Source organism: Erigeron canadensis, chromosome 9, assembly GCF_010389155.1.
Source record: "Erigeron canadensis isolate Cc75 chromosome 9, C_canadensis_v1, whole genome shotgun sequence".
NCBI lineage: Eukaryota > Viridiplantae > Streptophyta > Magnoliopsida > Asterales > Asteraceae > Erigeron > Erigeron canadensis.
In genome coordinates, this window is record NC_057769.1 from 8,589,579 (window position 1) to 8,602,956 (window position 13,378).

At 32.2% G+C, this 13,378-nt stretch overlaps 1 protein-coding gene across 1 annotated transcript; it reads left to right on the forward strand.

Annotated features, from left to right (window-relative positions):
- Nucleotides 1-1,505: 1,505 nt before the first annotated feature.
- On the forward strand, nucleotides 1,506-5,542 carry LOC122581791 (protein TRANSPORT INHIBITOR RESPONSE 1-like). The gene is made up of 5 exons (XM_043754070.1): nucleotides 1,506-1,665; nucleotides 2,322-2,818; nucleotides 3,321-3,813; nucleotides 4,041-4,838; nucleotides 5,306-5,542. Exons 2-4 carry the CDS (start codon nucleotides 2,364-2,366, stop codon nucleotides 4,833-4,835), a joined length of 1,743 nt encoding a protein of 580 aa, XP_043610005.1. The 5' UTR covers nucleotides 1,506-1,665; nucleotides 2,322-2,363; the 3' UTR covers nucleotides 4,836-4,838; nucleotides 5,306-5,542.
- The last annotated feature ends 7,836 nt before the right edge of the window (nucleotides 5,543-13,378 follow it).

Here is a 13,378-nt window from a genome sequence, read left to right on the forward strand (position 1 = left end):
TATCATTTAAATTAGTTATTGGAAAATTTACGACAAATTACCGGTGAAAAGCAAGTCGGCAATCTGTCGGAATTTACCGACGAAATAACGACGGATTTTAAAAATTCGTTGAAATATAAGTGTTTTAAAAAACTAAATTTTAATTTTATATCCGTCGAAAATCTGTCAAAAATTTCCGACATATTTTTTCTGTTGGAAAAATTCGACAGTATTTTATAATTTTGTAGTAGAAGCAGCTTATCTATACTATTGATCATACCACCTTTGTTGAAAAGTAGAATTACGAAATAACCATTATATCCTTAATGATTTAATTTACATCATAAGCCAATTATCTATATTTGTACTATTATATAAAGCAAACTACTAACTACCCCTCATTTCTAAGTAATTAAGACTTTGAAATAATCATATTGCCCCTCTTTTTTATTCATTAATTTAAACATGTTCACCTATATACCTATATTACCCTTAATGAAATACGATTAACTTACAACATAGATCCTTTAACCATTAAATAACCATATTAACCCACTTACATCAATTAATTTACATCACTATTACGTCAACACCATCGTTACACATCGCCACCATTACACATCACAAGTATTTCCATTGTCGTCGTCGCCACACCGTCGTTGCTACTGTCATCGTCGCGACATCGCGCGAGCATCCATCTAGTTTTCTAAAATATTTCCAACACCTTCTTTACATCAGTTACATTATATTAATCTACATCACTTGACACCGTCACCACCAAGGCACCAATAATCACCGTTATCATCACCCGTCGTCAACACCACCACACCGCCCTAACAACCACATTGCGTAGGTACTATACTATTATACAAACCAATAAAATAGCAATAACAATTCCATAAAAAGAAGGACCAAAAGCACAATAAATCCGTAATAAAAAAGAGTTAGGTTTGATAATGGGTTGGTGACATATTGGTAAGGTATTTGACTTTGGAAAATCCATCCGGGTTCGAACCTCACTTCCTACATATGTAGGAGTGAATTATTAGGAGAAGTTTTTGAGAGTCATGAGTTTCATCCTAAGCATGCATGTTTCGAGTATTCTATACTGCCCCATTGGATGTTATTATGATGTTTCGAATACTAACCGACCGCTATCACCTCGGTGTTAAAAAAAAAGTTAGGTCTGGTCAATAAACAGTAAACAGTAAATAATACTCGTACTACGTACTCCAACAGTAGTACTAGCTAGAGCCACAGCGCGCGCACACACACTTCCCAATAATTACCCCACCCGTTTTATGCGGCTGCGCTTCGTCGCAGCAGCAAGATAAGATTTATCCCTATCATTTTCAATCCAACGATCCACATTCTCCCACCCACCCCCATCTCTCATCCCCAACCCTCCATTTTTTCCCGTACTCAGAAACCCCCCATCACTACACACACACATTACATATACATACACGCTATATATATATATATATAACCTCTCACATATATTTTAATAACATTTTTTACATTTATATCTGTATAATCTAATTAATTAATTGAGAACGCCATCCAATCATGTCTTACTCATCTCTCTATATCTATATTTTATATATCTCTTTCATATAACTGAAATCTACCTTCGATCTGACCTAATCTATCGTTTTTTTTACGGTATTCTGCACATCATTTCAGGTATTTCCTGCTTTAATTTTTAGATTTTTTTACAGTTAGACATATATGTATATATATTGTTGATTTTGAATTTCAGTTAGTTATATCGAAGCTTTAATTTGATAGTTTTTGGCTGATTTTACTTAATTTTGAACTATTGATGTATATTGAGTTTTAATTTTTAAATTTGTTACTGTTTTAGCTTATAAATGAAGATTACTGAGATATATTTGTTGTATTATATATATATATATATATGTCTCTCTCTGTGTGTATGTATCATATTAGTCTGAGGTGATATATATATTGTTGGTTGTGTTTGAACTGTATATGATCGATGTAATACAATTAGAAAGTTTTTTTTTTTTTTCTATATATAAACTATATTTGTGTTGAATTAAATATAAAGTATAAAGTTATGATAAATTGCATAGACATTATTTAAATAAAGAAATGTGATATATTGTTGACTTTTTTCCTTCTAAAACTGCAATTAGTTGATGTATATTGTGTTAAATTCGATTGAAAGAGTTAAACAAATGAAGATTTTCGGTGATATATTGTTAATTTTGTTTGCCCTGTAATTTAGTGATCTATCCTTGTGGTTTGATTTGATTTTAAAATATTAATTGATAAAAATTCTGGTGATATATTGTTGTTTTTTACTTGAATTGTAGGTTGTCAAGGTGTATTGTGGGTTTGTTCACTGGTGGTTAGGTATGGTGTGCCGGTTTCCAGAGGAAGTACTTGAGCATGTTTTCTTGTTCATAACCTCGCATCACGACCGGAATGTTGTATCATTAGTGTGCAAGTCCTGGTATGACATCGAGAGGTATTGCAGGAGGACGATATTCATTGGAAACTGTTACGCAGTGAATCCGAAGATGATGATTAGAAGGTTTCCAGAGGTGAGATCTTTGGAGCTGAAAGGGAAACCGCATTTTGCGGATTTTAATCTGGTGCCTGATGGTTGGGGAGGATATTTTCATCCTTGGATATCTGAGATGTCTAGGGCATACCCGCGGTTAGAGGAGATTAAACTTAAGAGGATGGTGGTCACTGATGATTGCTTGGAGTTGATCGCCAAGTCTTTCAAGAACTTTAAAGTTTTGGTTTTGTCATCGTGTGAGGGTTTCAGTACCGATGGACTTGCTGCCATTGCCGCTAATTGCAGGTAAAGTTACTGTTATTGTAGGAAAAGAACAATATTTGGATTTGTGTGATGTTATACTTTTCTCCTTCTATATGTATGCACTAAAGTTTCTGATCGTTGGCGGGTTTTGTTAAATTTATTGTTTGATGCCGATCATTGGTGAAAGTTGATACTTTTGCGCAATGCACAAATGGAAATCTGTTTGCAGTTGCTTGATAATCTTTACCAATTGAATTAGTCTTTAGGAAGTAAATTGTGGCATTTTTCCAGAAAAATAAAAGAAAATTTGTTCAATTGGACTCCAAAGGAAGAAGAGTCGTAGAAAAAAGAAAACTCGCTTTTCAGTTTATAGTCTTTTATCATCTCCAGATGTGGTGAACTACTACTGGTTAAACTGCATAATGATAACATTTGAATATGTTTTCAAATTTTTCATTGGTTTTTCTTAATCTTGATTCTGGTCACAAAGGTAATCTGCAATGTGTGCATTCCTTTTTAACATTCATCCTCCTTTGCTATGTAGAAATCTTAGAGCATTGGATCTGCGGGAGTGTGAAGTGGACGACCAGAGTGGCCATTGGCTAAGTCATTTTCCGGATTCTTGTACCTCATTGGAGTCTCTTAACATGTCTTGCTTGGGTTCTGACGTTAGCTTCTCAGCACTCCAACGTCTCATTGCTCGTTCACCCAACTTAAAGACTCTTAGACTCAGTCGATCCATTCCCCTTGAGAAACTATCTACCCTGCTACGCCGGGCCCCACAGCTTGTTGAATTTGGTACAGGTGCCTATTCTGCAGAAATCAGGCGTGATTTATATAAAGGTTTATCAGATGCTTTCTCCGGATGCCAGGAGCTTAAGGAACTTTCTGGGTTTTGGGACGTTGTACCATCTTATATTCCTGCTTTTTATCCTGCTTGTTCTAGGATCACATCCTTAAACTTGAGTTATGCCACTATTCGTTGTCCAGATGTTACCAAGATCATCCTTCAGTGCTCTAATCTGCAGCGTCTATGGGTAAGTTCTGCAGTTTCACTTGTTTATGTTCAGTGTTTTGATTCAAGAATTTTGCAATGAAAGTATTTATGATGTATATACTTCTATCATCATTACCTTCTAATTTAAGTTGTTTAACGCATGTTTTTGCTGCTAAAATCTGGTTATATTTGATGATCGGATTTTATTTTTCTTTCCTTTTTTCATCTGTCCGTTTAAGTTATTACTAATAAATGACATGATAACAGGTACTGGATTACATTGAGGATACCGGGCTAGATGCTCTTTCTTTATACTGTAAAGACCTAAGAGAATTAAGAGTTTTCCCATCTGACCCATTTATGGCCGACGCAAATGTATCCTTAACAGAACAAGGCCTTGTTTTAGTTTCTGAGCGGTGCACCAAGCTCCAGTCCATTCTTTACTTCTGCAGGCAGATGTCTAATTCTGCATTAATCGCCATTGCTAGGAACCGGCCTAACCTAACTTGCTTCCGACTCTGCATTCTTGAACCACGTGCTCCTGATTACCGAACATTTGAACCCCTTGATGTTGGTTTTGGAGCCATAGTAGACCGCTGTAAAGATCTTCAACGTCTCTCATTATCGGGTCTCCTCACAGACCGTGTGTTTGAATACATTGGGGCACGGGCTAAGAAATTAGAGATGCTCTCTATAGCCTTTGCGGGTGATAGCGATTTGGGCTTACATCATGTGTTGTCGGGCTGTGACAGCCTTCGGAAGCTTGAGATTCGAGATTGCCCGTTCGGGGATCAGGCTCTCTTGGCTAATGTTTCTAAGTTGGAGACAATGCGATCCCTTTGGATGTCTTCATGCTCGGTCAGTCTTGGTGCATGTAAGCTGCTGAGTCAGAAGATGCCTAGGCTTAATGTTGAAGTTATAGATGAGCGGGGGGATTTGGATTCCAGACCAGATAACTGTACTGTCGAGAAACTTTATGTATACCGCACGGTTGCAGGACCACGGTTTGACATGCCTAGCTTTGTAAGGACTATGGATCGATATCCTGCAACCTGCATATAAGAGGTATGTACTTGAAAAGTATTTTCTGCCAAGTTCTTAACATGCTGTGTTTGATTTGTTTAGAGATGGTAAATTATGACCAATCAACTTATTAATCGGAGGATTTGCACTATGTTTTTTAATCTCTAACGGGTCACATAAGGTAGAGAAGTAAGCTAGAAAGGAACTATTCAAATCTCCAGATTCTACTTTTATACAATAAACAGATTGAATCATTTGACTCAAACCAGTTTTTTATTGAAAATGATATGATTTCCCTAATCATATATTACTCTCACTCTTAATATGAAAATGAAAGGTTTGGATAAAAAAAAAATGAGAGACTCGAGTCAAAATCTGAGACATGCCAAATGTTAATCATTTGACCCCTCCATTTGCCGCTTCATATTATATTCGGTATTATGCATATGTCCTCCCAGTTTTAACGAGCTAGTAAATGGCTTCTGAAATTGATCTGATATTGGTTGCAGTTAGGATGATGATGATCAGTTTGCTGCGCCATCTATTGATCAGAAACACATGTATCTTAGCTCTTTTAAAGATTCAAGTTCTGGTTTCCAGTTTTCTATTCATCCATTTAAGATTACATTGATAACACTTGTGTAGTTAAGATTTATTCCTATATTCTTTTAAATGTGTAACTGTCAGGATATTTGTAACATTCTTTAGCTTAGTTTGGCTCTTTAATTTTGAATTCATTCACAAAATCCAAGCATCTCAATGCCCACTGATCAAGTTCAAAAAGGTGAATTCTCAAATGTTTGATTATAGTTTCTTTTCTACCTTGGATTGAGTATTATATCTATTGTTGTTTGATTGATGGAGGTTCAACTTCAAATTGTTGAACAAGGATGACTAATGTTAATGTCAAAGTCAAAATACTAAGTATATTTCATCATCCATAAAATATTTAAATATAAACTTTTCAACTTTTTTTTTTTTTTAAATCTGAATATAATAAAGTAGTTGTACATCTGAAATAAACTATTTGATGACCAGACCCCCCATTACCTTTGCAGGAAAAAGGCTGGCCAATGTCATCAATTTTTATCTGAAATAAAAGCTTTTCTATTGCTGCCCACTCCTTTATAAATTTTACCATCATGATGATCACTATTTTCATCATTCATATTCCCTCATTCATCTCTTATCATTTCATTATACTAAGTTCCGTACTGACACCCATTTTTAAATTATTGTAATGATGTATATATCCCTGTTATCTTAGGCTCTTAGCATAGGGTGAATGAATACGAAGTTATAAGGTAGGTGAACATATATATAGCATTTTAAGTTGTAGGTGAACACTTATATAACATGGATTGTCAGTTTCAATATTGTAGTTTCATTAGCCTCGATTGTCATGTCTTAAGTTTTGATGTGTTGATTTTAATTCCTATGGTGTTACGTTTTGCCGTTGTAGTAATTTGTTTGGAACTTATCAGGTTTACTGGTCATAATGATTTTAGCATTGTCGATGTATTCGTAGTGGTTTTGTACCGACTTATGAGTCATTTTTTACGCTGGTAGAAGGAGGTCGCGACTTAATTTTTGGAGGTAAAAAGGAAAGTACAACACAAGAAAATAATGGAATATACAGAGATTTGATTTTTGCTTAAAGGTAAAAAACAAAATAGTACACAGGAAAATAATGGAATATATAACGATTTGATTTTTGCTTAAAGTTAAAAATAAAATGGTGCGAAAGAAAATAATGGAATATATTCTTATGGAGTTAGGGAATATATTTTTTTTAACGTTCGTGTCACGAGACGACTAGTCGTTACATCTAGTTGGGCAGACAGTCATTAGCGACCGATCCACAAAGTCAGGAAACCACAGGGGAGGGAAAATGACGCTAAATTAGGGAAAAACCTTGCTTGCTCGGATTCAAATTAACCTTGGTTTCCCAATGCCCAAACTTCATTGCAAGACGGAGATGTCCACTGCGCTATCAAGGCAGAGACTGAGAATATATTCTTTTTAGCTTTTAAAAGTGAACTACAAATTAATTGTCATTGCTATAAAATGTTTGATACCACAAAACTTTAACTTTTGATACAAGTACATAAGCTATTTATAATTATATTATACAAGTACATATACTCATAGTTCACTTCATATGGTCGTATTACTGCTTTCTTTTCTTCTTTAACTATGATATTTCTTTTTTTCAAAAGAAAAAAAAATCTAAGGTTTTTGTTATAACAAAATTGTTAAGCAGCTCTTTTGGTGGAAGTTACACGGGGAAATATTTAAATTGCCTTCCTTTATCTATACCATGTAATACTTTTACCTAACATTCTTTAAATTATTTTCACATATACTATCCCTTAACATTAATAATTAAATTACATTATCAATCATTTATCCGTTTAAGTATTTTCATCAACCTTTTAAATCAGTTACTTTTATATTAATTATCTTCCCTTGACGTCGCTTCCACCACCATCAGTCATTTTCACCATCACACCATGAATACAATGTAGTTTAACTTTATTATTACTTGTATAGTTGTATAATGTTATTACTGTCCGACCTCAATAAGTTAAAATACCAATTTAAGGATATATAAATAAACATTGAAAGTTAGGTATTGTAAAATAAGTATTAATGTAAAATAAATAGGACAAGATATTGACCATTAAGTTATGATTAAATTGATGCACGAAGATTCACGAAGCAATGGATGTCTAATAATTTTCATGATGCACGGTGATGTTTAGTGAAGAGAAATCTGTTATTTTATTTGTTTTACTTTAATACTTGTTTTATTTTACCTAAAACCTAGATATTGAATTATGTTATATAAAAAAATATAGATAACATTGAATTAATTTTATTAAAACATGTATCGGGTATCAAATAAAATATCCTAAATAAACTCTAGGGACTTGAATAACATATTACCTACAACTTTTGAAGTTGTCAATTCAATTCAATTCAATCTATCTAATCAGCATATATACTAGGAAATCTTGTCTTACTTTTATTTATCATTTTTGCTTTTTCTCTTACATCTGCAAAACAAACAATACTTTCATCAAATCTTTTGTTGATTGTGATAATAAAATAATATTTGTCGGATATCAACTCACTACATCACATGTATTTATGTACTTATAGCTTTTATTCAGTATACATATTAAAGCAAAGCAATTTTAATTGAGTACTATTTTGAGCGACGGTGGAGGTAGTACTTGTTGATGGGCAGTCTGTACGGAGTACGGTTTTTACGTTAATTAAAATCCGATAAGAATTGATTGATGAGGTTTAATTTGCAGATCGTGGTACGAAGAATGTAGTGGTGGAGGCTTTTTCTTTGAAATTTATTGCCATTTTAAATTAGCTCGAAATCCAATAATCTGTAATTTTATTGTTCTATGGAATTATACTTCAAGAGTAGTTCACAAATAAAAGAGTACGTAGTTTAAAATCAAAACAATTACTCGTAATTTATGACTTCAATTCTTTCATAAGAAATTAAAATAAATGTATATGATTAATAGTTACACTTTAATACATGTTATGAGATCACAGGTTAAAATGCTTAGGAACAAAAAACTTCGAAAACCTGATTTTCATTTGATTTACTAAACTAGTTTTTATACATGTATTAGATATATAATAGATACATAGAAATTATAAGATAATGATTTGTAAGTATGTGAATGATAAATTAGTACGTATTTAAAAATTCTGTTTATGTATAAAAACTTTGTATTTTGTATGAACAATCATTAATTATGTTAGATTTTGATATTCTTGATCACTTGTTATTCATTATTATAGTTTGAATTTATTATACTAGTTTTACTATAATACGTATATGACTTCACCATTGTATTATGAAATGGATACTGATGTCAAATGCTGATCGATTATTTAAAAAATGTTTGATAAGTCAGTTAATGAGTATAAACTTTTATAATACATAATTAATAATAGGAGAATTCTTCTTATTAATTAAATATTTGTTTTTTAAAGACAAACATGTATAAGTTAATTCCTCAAATTAAATCGATAACATTTTTTTAACTTTCAATAGTTATTTAGATATATTTTCCGTCTCATTTTCAATGATTTAGTTTGACCGTGCGTTTAAGTACTTTTCAATAAATTTTAATCATAAATTTATTTGTTTGTAAATTGTGATATGTAACATAAATATATTTGTTTGTAAATTGTGATTTGTAACATTCGATATAAAATATAAGAATGAATTGAGTTTTAAATTTTAATTTTTCATTAATATAACTTTGATTACATATTATATAACACAAATATATTTATGGTTAATGTTTATAAAAAAAAAATTAACAAGTCAAAATAAAATATTGAGTTGCTTGAAATTATGGACAAAAGTTCAAAAATTTAAGTTAGAGCACTTTTGCCATTTAATATTAGCATGGTACTCGCGCAATGCGTCGATAGTAGTCGTACGGTGATCTGGTGGCGACAGATGGTGATGGCGCGAGTCACATCTGTTGGTGGTGGTGGTTGTGACGGGTGTTGTAAGTTGGTGTAAATGTAATTTATCTAAAGAGTAATTAATATAAAGGGGTAGTGAATATATTTTAAAAGATAAGAGACTAATGGTATAAATTAGTTAATTAAAAATATAATGGTCATTTTGCAACTCTTCTTTTTCTAACTTTTCAACAATGTTGCATAATCTTTATACCTATATTTTTCAACAATGTTGCATAATCTTTATACCTGTTGGAGAACATGCACTCAATACCAAACCAAACTACTCGTATATAATCATATACGAGTATAAGCTAATTAAGTTTTGTTTCGTGCATAATCCCAAATATTCCTAGCAGGATCTTGGTAAATCTTCTTACACCAATATCAAGACATACACTGTTTTTTATTTGATCGATCGACACAGACTTCAGTTCCAAAAAAACAAGCAATTTCGGTCAAAAAAAGAGTCAAATGTCAAATTTATTAGGTTTTACGATGTCCTTAATAAGCTGTCATTTGACCCCTGGTTTTTTACGTAGTCTCTCCTTGCATAAAAAGTTACTTCTACCTTTCAATTTTGTCCAGTTTTCCTCTCAGTATTTTTTCAGTATAATGACGGACGTACTTTTTACTATACAACGAAAATTTGGCAGGTTTTTGTTGTTTTCCCATGTGAAATTAATTTTACGCATTGAGTAATAACGTTACACATATGGTCCTATACACCTCATTTCAAATTCATTTAAGTATAATGTTGGAATCTTTTATGTGACAAATACAGACAGACAATAATTAAGTAACTAGGTAATTCGGAAGCCCACGTTGCGGGATGTAATTATCGTTTTTTTTTCACGTTTAGTTATTTAAATGCATTACCACAAACACAACATCGTGAATGTGTTTACTTCCAAATTAATAACTTCGTAAAATATAATGTTTAAAAAAACCTTCTAAAAAAGAGATAAAATGCAAATATGTTAATTTAAGGGCAATAACACAATACATTCAAAAGTTGTTCACACCATCTAAGACCATGTTTGTTTAATATTTGGTATGTTAAGCATATCTGGTTTTGCGTCCTTTTTACATGACATGGCACGTGACAACATACAAATATACCATTTACTAAAAAAAATTCATGAAGGGAAAAGGATCAATAAAAAAACTCAAAAGTAAATAGAAAACAGAAAATGAAACAAAAGAGTATATGTAAAACAAAATTCTAAAAAAAAATGCTAAATAAATATCAAAATATAAAAGAAAACATTTATAAATAACAATTTTTTTAAAAAAATTATCAAGGAAAAAGTCATGTTTAAACAAAAATATTTTACTTAAATTGATTTTATATAAAATCAAAGAAAACAAAAGAAAGACAAAAGTATATGTATCAATTAATTCAAATATAAAATTTCAGGTTTATATATGAAAGTTTTATAAAAGTATGTATATCAATCTATTCAAATATATAATTTCAGGGTTATATATGAAAGTTTTATGGGTTAAAAATGTAAATTTTGAAAAGGAAAATTTAATTTGGAAATTTTTGGGGGAGGAAGTATCGAACCAAAGACCTCCCCTTTAGGAAGCAAGGTCCTTACCATTGAACCAAACTCAAACTTTTGTTTATATTTTACATATGTTTTATTATCTCAAAAATGCAGATAAAGACAAAAGTTATTGTTCACATCCATTTGGTATATTATATTAAGTAATGTGAAGTAGGGGTGAGAAAAACCGAACCGAAAAAACCAAAAACCATTGGTTTTGGTTTTCTAAAAACCAAAAGTTATGGTTTGGTTTTGGTTTCCATTGAAAAACCGAACCATAAAAACCGAACCGAACCAAAAATATATATATATATATATATAGTGTTTACTTTATTTTATATTTATATCATTTTATTGTTAATTTTTGGTAAATATGTTAGTATATTTGCATTTTTAGGTGTATATAATAATATCATTATATGTTTTAAGTGAAAATAAACAACAAGATTGATTTGCTTTAATAATTGTATAATTAAACAACGCGTAAAAGATATAAATAGTTAGTTATATATATATATTATTTGTTTTAAGTTAGTACACCTTACTTTTATGAATTTGTTGCTATTGTTGTAGGGTTATTGTTACTAATATTGTTTTGAAAACTTGTTGAAATTATTTATGGTGTAATTTTTGGGTATAAACTTATATACTTTTAAAGCTCGATTTGACCCAAAACCACAAGTGGTTAAAAACCGACTAAAACCGAAAAACCGAACCAAAATAGATCCAAACCGAAAAATCCGAAACCCAATGGTTTTGATTTTCAAAAATCGAATTATAACGGTTCAGTTTCGGTTTTAGTCAAAAACCGAACTGTACTCACCCCTAATGTGAAGTGTGAGCTGTTCGTTGTGTTGTTTCCTACATTTTACCCCGTTTAATTTGTTTAGTTGGTTACACTATCAAATTAATTAATACGAACATTGAAAGGGCACAACTCGGTTAATAGAAAAATAAGAAATTTTTTTTTTTATATTATACCCCCACTGCGCCGCAGTGGGGTTGAGCACTCTCCACTGCGCCGCAGTGGAAAGTCTCGAACCTGCGCGAGAGAAATCCCACTGCGCCGTAGTGGGTTGGACACACTCCCACTGCGCCGCAGTGGGAGAAAAGGCATTTGTGAGTTCAAACAAGTTTTAGACATAGAAATAAACTTAATAAAAGTAAAACTAGTTATAAAAGACAATGCACCAAAAGTTAGAAATTTCGGCATGACCCATTCGTAAAATCATCATCTAAACCTGTTACGGATTATTAGTTTACCAAAACACATTTAATCATGATCAATACATCACTACTACAGAATGACCCATTGGAAGTACCCCAAAAACTCGGGTCTAACACTAGACATCATAATAATTTTTCAAAAAGACATAACAAGGGTACAATGAGCCGATAGTTCAGAGGGGGTCATTAAGGGTCCTATTACCAATTCCATTATCCGCATTTAGCTAAAGCAAGCATATCCATTAAGCAACTTTAACTTCAATCTTTAGATTATTTAACTTTCTTCCGCATCCGGGACAACCTATAAAAAGGGTAAACAACTAAAAAGTAAGCAAAGCTTAGCGAATAATCTTGCATACGTTTATACATACGAAGGAGGGCACGTACAAGGACTATTACATGTAACCTATGACACCGTCATGCCACATTTACATGCTCACCTTGCACACTAATCACAATATATGGATCAATATAAGCTAAACAATCATATCTATCGGGATTTTTAGGCCCCGGAGGTTCTTAAGCCTCATATCATATCAACTATCGGGATTCTTAGGCCCTGGAGGTTCTTAGCCTCATAATCATAGTGCTCCACATGGGCTTATGCCACATCAATTACCACACATGGATAAATAAATAAACTTCAACATGATGTGGTCAACACCACACATGGATTTACAAACTTCAACATGAAATGGTCAAAACCACCATGGACAAAAGGCTTCAACATGATGTGGTCAATTGATCCAACATATATATAACTGTATGCAAGAGTACTCACCTCCTCCGCGACAACCAAAATCATAAATCAAGAAGACCGCATGAACACAAAACATGTATGCTTCAACCTAGTAACAAATCATAACGCATAAAGGACCATCAATCACATACTAGGCCATCTAGCCATAATCACTAGCATCTCAACACCCAACCCATCATTTACAAATCTTATATTAATCTTGGGTTGGTTGACATAACATGTATCTCTTATATTATTTTCAGTTGGCCAAGAGTTACTTTCGTATCAAAATCGTCATTATTATATTTGACCTAGCATAACTCAAGTTCTACTTCTTCTTTTAACATGATTCCAGTGGCCAAATTTTCATGACACATACACTTACCTTTTATCTTTAGTGACCAATATGTGAATTGTCCTTCAAAGGTGACTTCTGGTCGTTTTAAAAATCAAAACTGCTGCTGTTAAACAGCTTTGACCCTACTGACTTCAAATGACCATAACTTGAGTTCTACACCATATATTGACCTCATTCCAGCGGCCACTTCTTCTTA

Coding starts and splice junctions, on each gene's coding strand:
- LOC122581791 (XM_043754070.1), top strand. CDS start 2,364: ATGGTGTGCCGGTTTCCAGAGGAAGTACTTGAGCATGTTTTCTTGTTC. Junction 2,819..3,320: donor GCCATTGCCGCTAATTGCAG/GTAAAGTTACTG, acceptor TTTGCTATGTAG/AAATCTTAGAGCATTGGATC. Junction 3,814..4,040: donor CTAATCTGCAGCGTCTATGG/GTAAGTTCTGCA, acceptor ACATGATAACAG/GTACTGGATTACATTGAGGA.